This window comes from Protobothrops mucrosquamatus, unplaced genomic scaffold, assembly GCF_001527695.2.
Source record: "Protobothrops mucrosquamatus isolate PMUCROS unplaced genomic scaffold, P.Mucros_1.0 scaffold6, whole genome shotgun sequence".
Taxonomy (NCBI): Eukaryota; Metazoa; Chordata; class Lepidosauria; order Squamata; family Viperidae; genus Protobothrops; species Protobothrops mucrosquamatus.
The window spans coordinates 423,324-441,774 of record NW_015386393.1 but is presented as its reverse complement, the minus strand read 5'-3'; the positions used below and the strand labels follow the sequence as shown (position 1 = coordinate 441,774).

Sequence of the window (18,451 nt, the reverse complement as noted above, 5' to 3'; positions counted from 1 at the left end):
GAATATTCATGATTCAGTAACAATAGGCAATCTTAATAGAAGTAATTTTAGGCAACTCAGCATCTCTTTCTTGGTCTGATCTACCTTGTAGGGCATGTCATTATCTGATTGGCAAGTGCGCTATTTTTAATTCTGTAGAAATTTTATGAGCATTATGAGCCATGGTGGCACAGTGATTAGAATGCAGTACCTGGGGAGGAAAGCTATGGTAAATCTAGATAGCATACTAAAAAGCAGAGACATCACCCTGCCAACAAAAGTGTGTATAGTCAAGGCCATGGTTTTCCCTGCAATGTATGGCTGTGAAAGTTGGACCATAAGAAAGGCTGAACGCCAAAGAATTGAGGCCTTTGAACTATGGTGCTGGAGAAAACTCCTGCAAGTCCCTTGGACTGCAAGGCATTCAAACTGGTCAGTCCTAGAAGAGATCAACCCCGACTGCTCCTTAGAAGGCCAGATCCTGAAGTTGAAACTCAAATACTTTGGCCACCTAATGAGAAGGAAGGACTCACTGGAGAAGAGCCTGATGCTGGGAAAGATTGAGGGCAATAGAAGAAGGGGACGACAGAATGAGATGGCTGGATGGAGTCACTGAAGCAGTAGGCGTGAGCTTAAATGGACTCCAGAAGATGGTAGAGGACAGGAAGACCTGGAGGAAAGTTGTCCATGGGGTCGCGATGGGTTGGACACGACTTCGCAACTAACAACAACAACAACTGCAGGCTACTTCTGCTGAGTGCCGGCTGCCAGCAGTTTGGCAGTTCTATTCTCACAGGCTCAAGGTTGACTCAGCCTTCCATCTTTCTGAGGTTGGTAAAGTAAGGACCCAGATTGCTTGGAGCAAAATGGTGGCTCTGTAAACCACTTAGAGAGGGCTGTAAAGCACTATGAAGTGGTATATAAATCTAAGTGCTATTGCTATTATGATTATGGTTTGTATCGTTTTTATTGATTTGTGACATCTACTGATGAGTAACTGTGGTGGTATAGAAATATCAAAGATAGATAAGTCTATTGGCGCAGGGTTTATCTCAGGTATCAAAAGTCCTATTTCACAAAGGACAGTTTTATGTTTGAAGAAAATCCTAGTTGGAATCTAGCACATAGTTAATCTGGTTTCAGCATATGCTCCCATGAGATGTATTGCCTTTCTATTTAAATGTAATCATATCATCACCATCGTCATTATGATGCAGGATAAAAATGTTATGCAAATATTCCTCTTTTTTTCTGCAGGCATTATAAAAATGGCCATTCTGGATATTTCCTTTTGTATTTCTGTTAAGGCTAGAACAGAAAATGATTTCTTCATCGGCACAAGAATTATTCCTTCTAAGCAGCTGGCAAGTTTACAGATGTCCCTGCCTTGTGCTTTCTTTCCTTATATCTAAACTAAAAAAGGTTTATGTGCAATTATTTACTAAAGTGTGCTGATGTCATTTTTAAATAGATTGTTTTCAATGTGCAAAGAATAAACTAAGTGTTTATAGAACACTTACTTCATTCTTTGCGCATTGAAAACAATTAATGGGACATTTTTCACTCCTGCCTCATAGTAGCCTGCTCATTTAAGATAATTTGTGAGTGTTTTTAGTTGCAGAGAAGAAAAGAAAGCAAGGTCATAGGGGCTCATTATATTTCTATGCTGTGTCCCCTTATATCAACCAAATTGCAGCAATTTTGAAAGTATTTAAATATACTGCTCAAAAAAATAAAGGGAACGCAAACCCCTTCAGTTCCATGGTAAAATGTTCCCTTTATTTTTTTGAGCAGTATATATTCTTTGGTATTCAAATTGATCTTTACATCATATGTTATTAGAGACACCTGCTTGCCACTTCTGTGTTCAAAGGCATATTGAAACTCTCTCTTAATATGTTTTTTATTCGCTTTGATGAATTTTTGTCTTCAATTTTAGACCATAGTAATTCTTTCATGAACAACTTGGTAGTAGTAGTGGTGGTGGTAATGGAAACTGGAGAGAAATTTGGTAATTCAGATGAAAAGTATGACAACTTAGTTTGACACATATTCTTTTATTTGTGTTTATGTAAGCTAAAGAGAGGTAAAATGGAATCAATTACAGTAAGAATATTTCTCCCATGTTAGTGCTTCCTTTGAAAGTGCCATTTCTTTGAAAATAAACTAAAACCAGTCTTTTAGGATGATTTACACTCTTTTGCCTGCACAATATCCACACTGCGCCCTTAAATCGTGCCCTGTCCTGTGCTGCACTGATACCAATTTAACCCTAAGCCAGTTTAAGGCAAACCAGTTCAGATCAAGATATTTTGTCAGCTGTTTGCAAAATATTCAGTTCATACTAAGAACTCACACTTCTACTTTGGACACATTATGCGAAGACTCAGCTTTCTGGAAAAGGCTGTAATGTTGGGAAAGATAGAAAAAAGGAAAACAAAACCAAAAGATGGCCAACAACTGGATGACTCAGAGTGGCAATGAATGCACTATTGGAAAAATGAAGGCAATATACATGTCCCTATTGGAAGACCTGAAAGACCAGGATAAGAACAGATTGTCATAGAGAAAATTTATCTCTATGAAAACTAGCAGTCAAAAGCAACTTGATGGAATATAGTTAATCACAGGCTCAACCCAGTCCCCTTCCCCTCCCCCCAGTAAGATAATATAATAGCCTTGGTGCTCTGCCCTCCCAACTTTCTACTCCAGGAGTTAAATGTGTTGCGCTGTCTGTCTGTCTGTCTGTCTGTCTGTCTGTCTGTCTGTCTCTCAAGGATCACATATGTCAGGCATGTCAAACTGCCGGCCCGTGGGCCGGATGCGTCACACCAAAACCGCACCCACCCCATTGCCGGCAATGGGGAAAAAGTTGCGATACATCATGCGACGTCACATGACGTCACAAGTTTGACATGCCTGACATATGTCATCGTATGAAAATATACAATTCAATAGTGTTTCCCACTGACTGTTGTATTCATTTGCTTAGTTTGCATCAAATTAACAGAAAGGACTCATATTTGTCATTTAATTACATTGCAATTTATGGTAAAAAGTTTTGTTGATTGAGTTTGTTTTAGTAAAACTGGGTGTTGGGCTGTATTATTGCTGCTGAACAATTTTTTTCATTCGTTTTGTTGTTTTTTATCTGTTTTTTCACATTAGTTTTATTGCATTGCTCTCCTTCCCATGATATTTCAGTTTATTCTTTGGATCTTACTAACTTGCATGGCAGTATTATAAGTTACTCAGAATATGAACAGGTTCAGTAGTATACAATACTAAATAAATAAATACATACATACATACATACTTACATACATGCTTGTTTTTATATCTATGGAATGAAAGTAATGTAAATGTGGGGCATGCATAGCCTTCAGTCAGAAGATTTGCCTAGCTCTAAATCCTACATAAGGTTGGCATTAAAGATTTAACAATACAGCTGTCTCTAGCCCTCTATCTAGAGAAGACTACATTTAGCCTTTGCTGTCTGCTGGCAACCTCTTCTCAATTGAGTTCATTAATTCACTTGTCTACCCAAAACATTACTCTGTTTGTCACTGTTTTGGCTACCACTAGCTATTTAGAGGAGAAGGGACAATTTCATCAGCCAATACTATTGATAGTAGTTTTATGAAACTTCGCCTGTGCTTCAAATAATGGACTAACTCATTATATTTTGTACACATCTCTCCTTTGCTCTGATTATTACTGCTCTTTCTTTAATGTGATAAATTGATTGATTGAATAGTAAGATATAAGCATATCTATAAAATTAAAGTACTTTATATAATGGCCTTGCAAATAATTTCTTTTCCAAATAATAAAATGTAAAAAAACGAATAGCTTCATAAAAGCTACAGTTGTGATCACTCAAAATTAACATACCTATTAAAGATATTATATCAATTTTAATAAAATAACATTTTATTAGGAAATAGCAGCAACAAAAGAAATTTGAGTGATGAATCTAGATCTCTTTCATATTATTACAGTGGTAAAGTCCCATTAGAATAGAAGTCAACACACTGACATTATTTTCTCAGAAATACTATGGAAATAGCTTTTCCAGGATGATTTTTAAATTTCCAGATTACCTATAGCTTTAGCAATCCCCAAATCAGGAATTTGATTCAACTATGTTCATAGATGCCTTACAGCCAAATCAAGGTGGCCAAAAAATCTTCTATATAAGGGTTTGCCTACCTAGTCCCGCCTTAGCCATGAAAGCCAGCTGGGTGACTTTAGGCCAATCATTCTCAGCCCAACCTACCTCACGTGGTTGTTGTTCTGGGAAAAGAGGAGGAGGAAGCTGTGTTGGATATTTGCTGCCTTGAGTTATTCATAAAAATAATAAAGACAGGATATAAATAAATAAATATATCTGTAAAGAATTATAAAGAGTCTTTATAATTATTAATTTATCAATATGTCACTTCCTGGTGATAAAGCTGGATTCAGTCTTTAAGATTGATGCCTGCTCTGTGTTAATATTTTAATGTGTTGCGTAAAATAAACTGCACTGAAACCTGCAGAATTGTTCTTATATACCCCCTCAGTCCTCTTTACTTAAAACGTGCCTTGTTTCTGTCGATTTAATGACATGATTATAAAGACTGTGTGAGAGTCCTTTCATATGACCATAATGATCTGGAAAAGCTAGCACCATTAAGAAATACCTGTATATGTAATGGTATATGAGAAACTCCTTGGTGCAAAGAAATAGGAATGATGAGGTAAGAGAGGGCGTAGCCTACAGCTGCATAATGGGTGGAGAAAGCAACTCAGATGAGATTTTCCCTAGTTTCTCACACTGTTTAGGAGATGATGGAAGATTTGAACTTTCAGATTTGCAAGACTGATTATCAGCCTTCCTAGATAAACTAGACAGGAGACACCATCAAATTAGCTAACTCTATTTTATCGTAAAACTACATTAACAGAATCTTGCAAGTAAAAGAATCTCTATGTAAAAGAAATAAAAATGACTCCAGAATTTATCCAACTGCCATTGATTTCATAACACAAAAATATAGTACAGCTATTTTAAAATACTGAACAAATAAGTTCTGTTTATTTCAGCAATTTCTTATTAATTAAGTCCTCCCTGGACCCACATAAATCGGTTACTCGAAAGTATAAAATGAAGATTGTTTTGGCCCCTGGGATTATTCAGCATGCATAATGAAACCAGGTTTTACAGCATAAACAATAATGTGCTTCTACTTGAGGAAAGATTGCAGACAAGAGCTTTCCTTGTGTTAGCAAGTTATAAGCATATTATTGTTATTTATTTTTCAGAAGAGAAAACTACATATCTTCAGCTTTAAGTGAAAGGTTAATGCTTGGCAAATATTATCTACCCATTCTTCCTTTTTTCCTAGCTAGTAGGGCAATACAGAAATTCATTTCATAAAACAATAATTAAATGAATCAATTAAACTTTGAAAAAAAAGGAAAATAGAAGCCTTCCTCATCAATATACTCTGTACTGCAGTCATAACATACTTCTATATCAAGTTTATTCATACTGTTATCAACTTTAAATTTGGTGGCACAGGTAGTCCTCCACTTAAACTCATTTGTTTAATGACAGTTTGAAGTTACAATGGCACTGAAAAATGTAATGTACAATCAGTTTCACACTTATGATTCTCACAACATCCTCATAGTCTTATGATCAAAATGTGGGCACTTGGCAACTGACATGTTTTTATGATGGCAGCATCCCAGGGTCATATGTTCATCATTCTTGACTTTCTGAGCTAGTTTACAACAAACAAAATCAATGGGGGAAGCAAGATTCGCTTAACAACTTCATTTAACTGCAATGATTCACATAACCATGACAAAAAAAATGGTTGTAAAATTGAGCATGACTCACTTAACCAATCTTGCTTAGCAACAGAAATTCTGTTCCCAAATCTGGTTGTAGGTTGAGAACTACTTCTCCTCCCCGCCCAACCTTAGCATTTTTCACTATTTTGCAGTATCCAGAATTTAGACAAGCTTTCAGTGACAATGGTCAAACAAAACCACTTTATACATTTTGGAGTGAGAGAAGAAATAAACTGTTAATATACAGTACCTAATAGCTATAGATTTATTGATGGGTGCAGTTGTCAGGGCAGCCCATATATAGCAGAAACTGAAAGTATAAAAAAACATTGTGATATTTGATGCAGAAGCGGGATAGAAGAATTGAAGCAGAAGTTGTGATATGTGATGTCCTTTCATGCCTGTAGCATGTTTGACTGTTTGTATTTGCAGTGTGTAGGGGTTTTTTTTCTTCAAAAGATGGTGATGATGATGTTACCTCATTTAGTAATGAAACGTGCAAGAAAACAACAAAGCCCAGGGAGCACCAAGGATTCCATAGTTCAACCCTCAGCTACACATGTTCTCTTCCATTGGTAGTATTATCTGTTTTCTGTATGGCTGTAGTTGCACTATGTTCACACGAGTTGTGTTGAGTTGTAGGAACTTCAATAAAACATTCAAGAATCATCAAATCCGGGGTTAGAAAATCATTATTTTTCCAAAACATAATTCTATACCAAGAAAGTCTTGAGAAGGTCACAGAAGAACATGATTGAGTTATTTCAAGATGATAAAATACAACAAGGGCAAATTAGTAGTCTACCTGCATTTCACAAAGCATTCTTCTGTGAGATCTGCCTCTGTTTGCAGACAGGAAATTAGGTCCCAAGTTAAATAATTTACTCCCTGCAAGTTTATTAAGAATTGATTGTAGCATTCCTGTCTGCAAGACTAACCCAATACAGAATTTGATAGCCACTCTTTCCAAAGTGAATTACTCTTTCCCACGGATGGGAAAAAACAACTCACCTGACATTTTAAGGAGCTTTGTTAATCTTTGTGTATAAATTATTGGCAGATGTTAGTTTAATGCTCATTAAACATTTGCCTTGAACAACTATTTCTGAAGCTAATGAAAAATGATGAAGACTTTAGAAGGGGAGAAAGGCAACCAGAGCAGATTTTTCCTTTTCATATTTCAGGGGAAAGGAAAATGACCAACTGAGGACTAAGTATATAAACTCTGCCTTTTTGCATTTCATGAAGTTATGACTTATTCTTAAATGATTAAGAACTGGCGCTCGCTCTTAGCTTTCCAATAAAGCTAAGCAGAGCCTGTCCGAGGGAGGTTCTAAATATAATTATGCATGATGAGATCAAAAATCCATCTAGTATTCTTGCTTAAGAATTTTTTCAAACACTGATAGAGAAGTCTTGTACAAGTTTGTGCAATTTTTATGAATTAGCCTCAGCAGCTCCTAGGGAGCAAACTAACTTTCTTTCTTTCTTTCTTTCTTTCTTTCTTTCTTTCTTTCTTTCTTTCTTTCTTTCTTTATTCATTTATTTAACATATTTTCATAGAGTAAAAGATAAATCGAAAGGGGAAAAAAAGAAAGAAAATGAGAATCTTCAAAATCTATTCCTCCACTGCAGGAATTTCATTATTTTTTTGTTTTTGTGCATACAATAATCTTGCTGCATTTTATCATGTGCAAAATCAATTTACCATCTTTTCTAATTCATTGTTCATAAGTCCTAATAAAAATAATTCTGTTTTTTATATTAATCTTTAACATTCTTTGCATTATTGTGTGAATATATGCCCAAAATTTCTTAGCCCTCTTACAAATCTATCATGCATGATAAAATGTCCCTTTGTGCTTTTCACATTTCCAACACTGGTTTGAAATACCTTGTATTGATAATTTCTCCAGTGTCATGTAGCAATAATACATCATTTTATAATGTTTTATGACACAGTGTAAATTTAATATCTGTTACCCACATTCTCTCTCAAGTGTCCATCTCTATGTTATACCCCAAATTAATAGCCCATTTTCACCTAAAATCTTTCACTTCTTGTTATAAACCTTAACAACAATGTATGATTTTCCTATTACATGTTCATCATTTGCACATAATTCAGTTTCAAATTCTGTTTTGTGTTTTTAATTCCAGTTGTCTTTTTAGCCACATTAAACCTTACTTTTAGCTATTCATATGAAAACCATTGAAAACTATGTCCTTCTGTAGTCAGTTGTTCTTGACTTCATCTTAATTTCTCCATCCTGCTGTATTAATAAAGTCTTAATATGTTAAATATTTATCTCTAACTGATGTTTCCCTTCTTTAAAATGCTTCCTTTGCTGAGGTTAATAACAACCTGAGCTTGTATTTTTTCATATTCTCAGTATGCCATTGTCACATACATAATGATTTTTAAAATCCATATTAATTTTATCGTACCATAAAAAACCTGCCAACCAAATCTCAGGTTATGGTCATCTAATTCTAACATTCTTTTATTTCTTAGCAAGACTCATTCTTTCATCCAAACCAAACAGCAGCCTGCAAAATACATTTAACTGATCAGAAGGAAACAGGCAACAATGCATTCCTTTCTTGGGTCAGTTTTTCATCTGATCCAACAGAATAAACAGTCTCAGCTAAGAGAAAATAGAGCAACAATAGTTTTAGTGTTGCTGAAATTTAAATTTAAACTATCATTTAAAATGCCTGGTGTCTTAACCAGTACACCAAATTGACTCTCAATTCATTATTATTACCTTAAGAAACTAACATGGAAATATACAGCTCATAACCTCATTTTCTATTATATTTAGAATGATATATTGATACATGACACTTTTTTTCTATTGTGCAAAGGTGCAAAAGCTAACCAGTTTCATTAACGTCTCTAATTCTGACCTTGTAAATTTTGTCTGTAATTTTAAATGATAGTTTAAATTTAGAGAGCAAGTTTGGTGTAGTGGTTAAGGCACTAGACTAGAAACTGAGTGACCATGCGTTCTAGTCCTGCCTTAGACACAAAGTCATTTGGGTGACCTTCACCCAGTCATGTTTTGCCCTAGGAAGGAGACAATCACTTTTGGCAAATCACTTCCAAAAATCTTGCCAAAAATCTTGCCAAAAATCCTGCAGTCACCAGGAGTTAACAATGAGTCAAAGGCTTGATGATAATAAATAATAATACTCATTAGGTGGACAGAAATGCCAAATCTAGCCTGAACGTCTGGCTGACTGTGCAATGAACCATAAATAATAATGGATTAAATTTAGTGTAATTGCTTGCATGTTTAAATTTCCTCTTTTCTCTCTCCTGTATCTTTACTCACCCTACTCCAGAGAATCCTCTTCACTCAAAAGGAGCTTTGCAATACATATTGTAAGTCACATGAGGGAAAGAAAAGTCAATAATATCTGTTGCGCTGGTAGATAAGCAACAACAGAAAAAAAAGGTAATTAAAATGAAGCAGGGGTTTCCCCAAGAAAATTAATAGTTGCTATATAAAGTAAATGCTGAATTAATTGGCACCGAGTAATTAAAAATAATATACTTGTGTGGTTAATCATCTATGTTCAGCAAACATAAAAAGTAGATACCATATTAGTAAAAGTTTGATTTGGATAGTGTTTAGTTTATTGAATAGTTATATATAAACATATCATAAAAGAGTGAGGGTTTCTACATCTAATCCCAATATTATTTTAATCACAGACTGTAGAAAACTATTAAATTTCAGTCTGGAATTTGCACATATGCTTTGCTAAATTGGCACCTAGAGAAAGTGTTTATATAGAAATTCCAGACACCTTCTGTATAATGGTGCTGTGAGTAAAGCAGATGCTTTTTTTGTTTTACCAAACATTTCTGCCAGATGTGGATACCCGTGATACTTTAGTTACTCGTAATCTTTGGAAAGAGTATCAATGAGCAACTCTTCTCCTCTGGCTCTTTGTTTTCAGCATCACCAGGTATCTTCTTAAAAACCTGCTATTATGTCCTGGACACATGAAGCAGATAGATGCTTTTTCACGAGGCAACTGGACTTTCTTGTTTTTCTTTGAAGTCGTTTCGCTTCTCATCCAAGAAGCTTCTTCAGCTCCACTGAAGAAGCTTCTTGGATGAGAAGCGAAACGTCTTCAAAGAAAAACAAGAAAGTCCAGTTGCCTCGTGAAAAAGCATCCTTGGGATAACTATGACCTGGATGACTGAGAATCTCCATAGACAGATAGCTAAGCCTCATATCCATCTTTTTGAGTAGAGCCAAACTTCAGGTTTTGGTTGGTTGGTTGGGGGGTTTTTTTGGGGTGAAATTCCAATTAATGCATTGTACTTTACAGTATTGATAGATTTTCCCTACTCCACTGCCATCCCCTCCCAAAAATATGAGCTATTCCTAAGGCTAGGGATGGTTCCCTCCTAGAAATATTTGATATTGAACTTTCCATTTTTTCCCCAGCCAAACTATATGGTGTGAGATTTCATTAGCTTGCCTTACCTTTCTGGAATCAGTACATAGCAAGAATATAAATACTGCTTGGAATACTTCCTCTGCAGGAGCCACATTGGGAGCAAATGGCAATAAGATAGAAGAAGGAATTAATTATCTTGTATAATTGTCTGTCTCTTTATTTTTATTGGTTGTTAGAAATGACTCATACTAGAAGAGAACATAATTGAGAATGTAATAGAGGATGTGTTCTTTTTCATTAATTAGAAAATGTATATATCACTTTCCTCAAGTTTCCAAATAGGCTCAGAGTCTTCACTTGTTGCTTCCAAGCAGTCTGCATTTAGATAATCTGAGTGTCTTAGGGTTACTATTAAATCTGAGATGAGTAAAGTCCAAAACATGACTATCCAGAGCTTCATATTGGATGAACATCAATATCTCACTAGTAGCACAGAGACCAGCTTGAATGGAGTGAGGTGGAGATAATTTATCCCAGATTTGTCTTTCTGAGTTTTTCTACAAAACAGCAGCCAAATTTAGGACCAAATGTAATAATTCCAGTCAACTGTGATGCTAATTATCTTTATCAGATGCATGAATATGTATATATGAAAATAGGTATAATAACTGAATGAAAATGATTGAAAATTTTAGTTGGAGCAGGTTATAGTGTGAAATTGACTTGGCTTTTTCATTTCCGGAGTTCCACCCAAATATGCAAATAATGTTTTAGTCCATCCTCCCCCCTCCTCTCCTTCCGGTTTAGTGCCCTCCAGATGTAAGATTGTTTGGGACACTACACATCCTCTTCATGACCTGTTTTCCTTGTTACCTTCTGGGAGGAGACTCTGTGGTATCTGAAGCAGAAGATCCAGATTCAGCCACAGTTTTGTTCCATACAGGATTAACCTTGTGAATTCTGAAGCTTCCTCCTTCCGTTATGTGTTCAAGATGGACAGTGATTAATATTTATATGTTACTTATATGTAAGGGTGTAGGTCTATACATATGTTGTATATAGTATGTTTAAATGTATGTTATGTATGTGTACATTTTGAGAGCAATCAACTAAATTTCATTTTTAATGTGTGCCATTGTGCCCACAGTATAAAATGACAATAAAGGTTATCTATCTATCTATCTATCTATCTATCTATCTATCTATCTATCTATCTATCTATCTATCTATCTATCTATCTATCTATCTCTATCTATCTATCTATCTATCTATCTATCTATCTATCTATCTCTATCTCTATCATCTCTATCTCTATCTCTCTGTCTCTCTGTCTGTCTATGTATTGGTGAGTATAGTGTCTACATTTCCAGGTGGCTGGAAATAATGATCAAATTCCAAGAATTTGGAGAATACTTCAATCACTGGGACTGTTGGTAAGAATTTTTATCACTCCATGAATAAACATATAGATTATTGCTTTGCATAGTGATGGAGAGCAAAACTCCATAGCATCTGAAAACCCAAAACAGAATACAAATACTCATTTTATAAGAGAGAGCTTTTCTTAGTAGAACATGTGTCAATTTCCATCATTTTTATGCAATGCACCATTAACTAATAAAGCACTAAAATTGAGAAATCAATAAAACCATGCCAAAAAGTTTCCAGGATATTTCTTAGAATTTTTAGGGAAATATTTCATAATACTTGAACCATGCTACAATATGTATCCTTTCAAATCTCACAGTGGGATTTCAAAACAAAAGACCAGTAAAAGTGTCAGTAATTGATGGATATGTCAAATTGGGGGGAAACCAAATATTGTACACAAACGTAGATCTTATGTAAAACCTTGGCAAATTTAACCCTATTAGTTTAAATTAATCTTAATAAAGGCAAAATTATTATTGTAATTGAAACTGGCACATAACGTCTTCAGGCTGAGATGTCAGGCTGAGAAGTTCCCGGTTTAAGAACGCCCTGGTTTAAGGGTGACCCTTAGTTAAGAATGAAGTATTATAGCAGAACTTGTATTAAATACACAATGATTCAAGTTAAATACACAATGCTACTTATACAATATTATAAAATAATACTTACATACAAACTTGACTTAAGGGCAGACCTTGGGAATGGAACTCATTCTTAAACTAGAAAACTACCTGTATCTCTTAGCTTGGGTTTAACATTGTAAAATTTTTTAAAAATTGCAATATTTAACTTTGTTCTGTCACACATAGCCTCATTCCTGTCAGTATTAGGATAGGCATTATATCACATAAGTTGGTTAGTGGGTTCAGTGATTTGTCTATTGAGATACATTTGCATTTTCAGTTTATGTAGCTCATTTCAGCTAAAAAAAACCTAATACCTAAAAAAGCTTACTTTCTGTTAAAAAAAGTTAAATTTTGTTTTCATTTTTTGTACTTTGGGTATAAATTCATAGTCATACATGTTTCCTTATTTGGAATTATATTGACATTGGAAGGTAGATATATTTATGCATGGTTTAATTTTGGCCCCATTAATTTTAAATCAGCAGTAAATTTAACATCAGCCCAATATGAGGAGAAAGTGAAGTTGAGAACTGAGAAAAGAATTGCAGTTTTCAGCCATTTTTGAGATAGGCAGGGGAATACTCTCCCCAGCAGGAATAGGAGTTCCAGCGGAAGCCTTCTCCTTACTTGACTTGAGTGGGAGTGGAGGTTGGGGGAATTGTGGAGAGAAGTTTCAGAGGAGTTAAATTTGATAGTTGGCTTATGGATAGTTAGACTGGTGGCTGTGTAGTGACATCAGAGCAGCCATGGGAATGAGTGTAATGTGACTGATTAGTAAGGAATTGGGGTACTAGAACCAGGCACTATCCACTGTGATGATGAATGGAATACAAGAGAATGGTGTCAACAGGAGGAAAACTGCATTAATGTGGTGCTATACTGAGAGAGATATGGCAGAAGATGGGACAGGCTACCTTGTGGGAATGGATGTCTTAGGCTACTTTTGACCCCTAGTTTTAATCTGGGAAATCATGTTTTAGTATGCCTTGAACTAAATAAACTTCTTTGAAATCTTGCAAGATTTCAAATATTTTTGTACAATGCCTGAGATAGCTTTTCAGGTATATTATATGGTTGAATTCAGAAATTATGTTGGCGCCTGATGTAATACATGATAAACAACCACTTAAGTAGTTAAAAGAAAAACCAAGGAAAAAGAGATAAAATATAGTATTGTTGGGTGACTGAAAAACATGAGGGTGAGGGTAGATTATCTTGTATTTGTAAGAGAGTAGTGATCTTTGCACATAGGAATGTGCATCCATCCATAGGAATGGATTTTGTTATGCAGATGTAGTGACCTCTAGTTCTTTAAGTTTGCTGAGTTTCAGCCCCAGCAATTTCAATCAGTATAATCAATTAAAAATATTGGGGACTATATTAAAGAAGTAGGAAGCCACTAGTTATTCTCCTATGTTATTTCATCATATTTAGTTCAGTTGTCTTTTTTAAACAGAAAAAAACATTGTAAGAGAACAGGAGGAATTTCTTCAAGAAACTCATGTACTTTCAGAGAAGTTGAAAGTAGACCCAGAACATTTCAGTACTTCTCACTAGCTATTCTCCTTGATTAATGTATTAAGCTGAACATAAATCAGTTGAACATAGAGGAATTTCCAAACATTCCAAATGTTTTTTATAATGCTTAAATTACAAAGACCAAGACTTCTTCTGTTGAGTTTGACTACTGTTGATCACATGGAAATGTCTATGTAGCTTTCTTCGGCAGCAACATGAAATTATTTTGCCATGTCTACTTTATAAGATTTTTGGAACTTTCCTGTTTATCCTGCAGCACTTTTCTGGTTGTCTATCCAGGTCTGATCTTGTTTAGCTGTTTTAAAATCAGCTAAGAATGACTAGGTGCTACCATCTGCTAAGATGGGATACACAATTTTTTTAACATCTGGGTACCTTTTTTAAAAAAAGAAAAGAAAAGAACCACTTACTGGATATACAGAATATAAAACCCAGGAACTTGAAATGTGATTTATTCTGTATTGTCAAAACAGTTGAAAATATTATAAATTGCATACGAGAAAGTTTAAAACCCCTCCATATTACCATCTACTTCATTGCTTGAATTGTTATTTTATATATATTTGGAATTAAGACAATTTAATAAACGCAAAAGTGACACTATCCAGTTCTATAATTTAAATGTTATTTTTGCCGTAACACAGAGGAGCAAGCCACAAGCATCTTTGAAAAATATTCTTTCTCTCCCAAATCTGAATCAAGATTCCATACAGAATATTACAAGATAATGTTTTGCAGTGTTGTGCCTGCATGTAATTTTATAATTTTAATTAATTTTATAATGTGACAAACATAAATTTATTTCCTATGTCTTGAACTTTAGACTACATCCCACTCTATCAAAATCGACAGAGAGGCAACTGACCTTGAAAAGGGCAGAGGAAGAGAAAAGCACAGATGACCCCGAAGACCTGTTTGATGATATCTGACTTTTCTGGAAGAAAGCTACAATTTCACTACAAGTTGCTAAAAATGCAATCAATTATCCCTTCCAAAGAAACTGTTTTACATGTAGCAGTGAAGGGAGTTATTTGTACTGTAAAATAATATTCAACTACTGCTTTTTCATTTGCTAATAAAGGTTGTACCCATGAATCACTGACAGTCAACACTTTCCATTCAAGGTGTTACAGATTTCAAGAGGTTTATCTGCCTCCAGTTGATGTGAATGAGAAAAGTTAATCTATCCTCAGGATTAGGAAGGACAATTAGTAGACCATCAAAATGGCAGCAATAAAAACTGGGAAGAAAGATGGCAGAAAAGTGTCTTGAAATCTCTATAGTGGTTTTATGAGTAACAAAAATATATTTCCCAAATTGAGAATAGATACAGTGACTTATCCGTCAGACAAATGTTTTCTTTCTATTTGATCATCGCTTTTAAATGTCTAAAATAAAGTCTTCTGCTCAAAGTTATTTTCGGCCTTTACTCTATTTCCTTCTGAGTAATGGTCCCTAGCAACCCTTGTTTTGAGAACAAAAGCAGTGACCCACAACTTCTACCAGCACTCTTGGAATATCAAAAGCAAGGGTTTCTCTGACATTTTAGAGATAAGGCAATCTGTTGTACATTGTTTTACATTTTGAATTGAAGAATTCTTATAGATAAATAATTGAACAATTCAGTAATTACCATAATATGCCATTTTGTCCCCAGTCTTATACCTGGATGTATTGAATTAAAACTCCCAGAACTCTCAGCCAATGAGGGAATTCTGCCAGTTTTAAATCTAGGAGATTGGGGAAAGTCTGCACAAAACTTTGAAAAAAGCTTATGATAATAGAGTAATTGTTAAGATTGGAAATTAAGATTGAAAATATTCACGTTCTATTCTCAGCTATCAAATATCACTACTGGAAAACTTTGGACCAGCTGCCATCTGTCACCAAACTAACTTCACAGGATTGTTATGGATTTAAAAAAAGAACTGATGAAAGTCTGCTATGTATATTTTCTTGATCTGGAGCAAAAGTAGGATTATAAACTAATGAAATAAGAAAATGGGCACATATGTATGCAATTGGGACCCTGGGAGGCACTTGACAACATGTGCTTAATGACATCATGCAAATTATACAATTTACATCTTGGTTAATGGCATTTGTTCATCAACCTTTGAAAGTGACAATGACACTGAATGAGGAGACTTATGGCTAGTCCTTGAAGATGCATTGCAGCATCGCTGTGGTTGCATGGTTTTGATTTAAGCACTTAGCAGTAACTAGCTCACAGTTATGAAAGTTGCCTCTTGTCAATGTCATGTGCTGTCCATTTGCAACCTTCACTGCCAGCTTCTGACAAATGAAGTCAATGGGAAAGCTGGTAAGAGATTGTCCAGGGCAATCACATGATGCTACACCAAATGACCATGTGGGATTTGCCTAAAGGCCATAACTGAAATTTAGGAATGGAGGCAAATGTAGGTGTCCCAAGATCTTTCATTCTGGTGAGAGAGAAGTCCCCTGAGGATGGGCTCCGGCATGGGTCCGAAAGCTCGGAAGACTAAATCTCTGGTCCCGGTGACCGACCCAGATTGGATCCTACAACAACTGAAATTGCTGAACTGCCATAATTAAGATGGTATAGTCATGTGACATCACACTTTACAACCAAGTTATTTAGCAACAGATCCAATCCTGACTAGCTAATTGAGAGCTACTTGTACTCATAGCCCATGTATGTAATTGGGACAATTGAGCAATGATGACATCACACCCATAACATTTGATGTCAACATACTTTGTTACAGAAATCTCTAGGAACACATGCCAAATTAGAAATCAAAAACATGTGGGAAGCCATTAGAATCCAGATTACCACAGAGTTGAGACTATGTTTTATTCTGTGAGCTTAAATTTAATTTGTAATATCAGTCGGAAGGGTATTTATCTGCTTGCTTTCCAACTACTTTTACAATGTATGTGACCTTTGAAAAATTGCCTTAACCTCTCATATAGACACAACCACAGGGTGTTAGTTCAAGTGTTGTACTATGGAAATTATTCTAGTGTTAAGCATTTATGTGAAGTACTCCTATAAGAAGTAATTCTAGATCATTTTAATATTTTCTAATTAGAGGGGAGCTGAATACTCTGTTCTGTATATAATTCTGGTTATGCCTACTGAACATGTACTGTACTTTCCATTGGATAAAACTTTTGTGGTGTTCTTTTTTTTGTCCTGTAAGCCTTGAATTTCCTTTCTTCTCTCCCCCCCAACTAAGCTTATATGATCTTTTCTTTCTTTTAACAAGACAATTAAAATACAGTTTTAACTATTAGCTTTGGTTTAATGGTAACCTGGAGATAGTCCTCAATGGAGCAAGCTAATTTTTAAAAATGGAATGCAGAAAGCAATTGCTTTGAAAGAACCATCCATGAGAACAAAATATTGTCTGCAAACACATTGTTTTTTATGGAAAGGAAAGTATGAAAATAACCCCTGCTTCCTATAATTGTCCTCAAAAGTTTCTTGGAATAAAAAGTAGTTTAGACAAGTCGCAAGGAAGGTCAGCTATTTGGCTATTATTATTGCCTATCTGGAGCATGGGAAAAAATGATCCTGTGTATATGAAAAAAGAAAAGGAACAGATCTCCAGTTTTCTTTTAAGAGAACTGGCTTGATCACATGATTTTAACGTGATTCCAAGAAACCAGCTACAATTTAAAGAATTTTAGCTACAAATGGGACTTTTTATTGTACTACATACAGATGTGGTATTCTAGCAACATAAAACTCTGAAAAAAGCATTATTTAATCAGAGATGTTACTGTTTCATTATGAAACATAAACTCCAAACTAGTAGTAAAGAGGTAATTACCCCACTTCTAGAATTCTAATCTGGTAGATTACAGGTCAAGGATAATTGGATTCACTCTAAAGCGCTGCCCAGTTTCAGAAGGAGGAGGAACTAGAGAAGCTATAAGCCACATTTTTAGTATCTTCTTAGTAGCTGTGTTAAGGTTTGCAGAGAATGCTTTCCTACTTTGAGATACTGAAGTTTTCCCAAGATGGCTATCAATAATGAAATCTCATACCAAACCAAACTAAATATAAAACAGCAACCATTGATAAATCCATGAACCTAGCATTGGGTTACTATACCAAGTACTAATGAGTGCAATTAGGTTCATATAAACTAATCATCTGAGCTAAGTGCCTTGCTTCCACCAATGCTTGGGCAATTGACTTGGGCAGTACATGTGGACCTTATCATAATAATTCTGAATGTCATTTATGTATATGTAATTTAGTGCATCTTCTCATCTTTTCACAGAGAGGTACTGCTGGCATATTTGTGTAATAAAGTCATCTTAGATTGCCATAATTATCTGCGATAAATGGGAGCACTTCAAACTGATTATATGTTTTTTTCATAGCGACAGCACTCCACAGTTAAGACTGTCCACTGCCCATGGTTTCCTGCTTAAAATACCTCCATCATATATGGATTGAGTTCTGTTTCAATCATTATTCTATAGAAATGGAATAAATAAATTATTTTCAGTTGCCAATGTGTACAATTTGTAATTGTTTTTGTGTTTTTATGGTTTTAATTATTGTGACATTGTTTGCCACCCAGAGTCAATTTGAGATAGGAAGCTATAGAAAT

General features: G+C 35.0%; 1 protein-coding gene across 1 annotated transcript in view; it reads left to right on the top strand.

Moving 5' to 3' along the window:
• The window catches only part of XRCC4 (X-ray repair cross complementing 4), a 95,146-nt gene extending 79,946 nt beyond the window's left edge, over positions 1-15,200 (top strand). The window contains exon 8 of the mRNA XM_015809949.1: positions 14,662-15,200. Coding sequence (XP_015665435.1) covers positions 14,662-14,767 — 106 coding nt within the window. The 3' untranslated portion in view covers positions 14,768-15,200. The remainder of the gene's footprint in view (positions 1-14,661) is intronic.
• Positions 15,201-18,451: the final 3,251 nt, after the last annotated feature.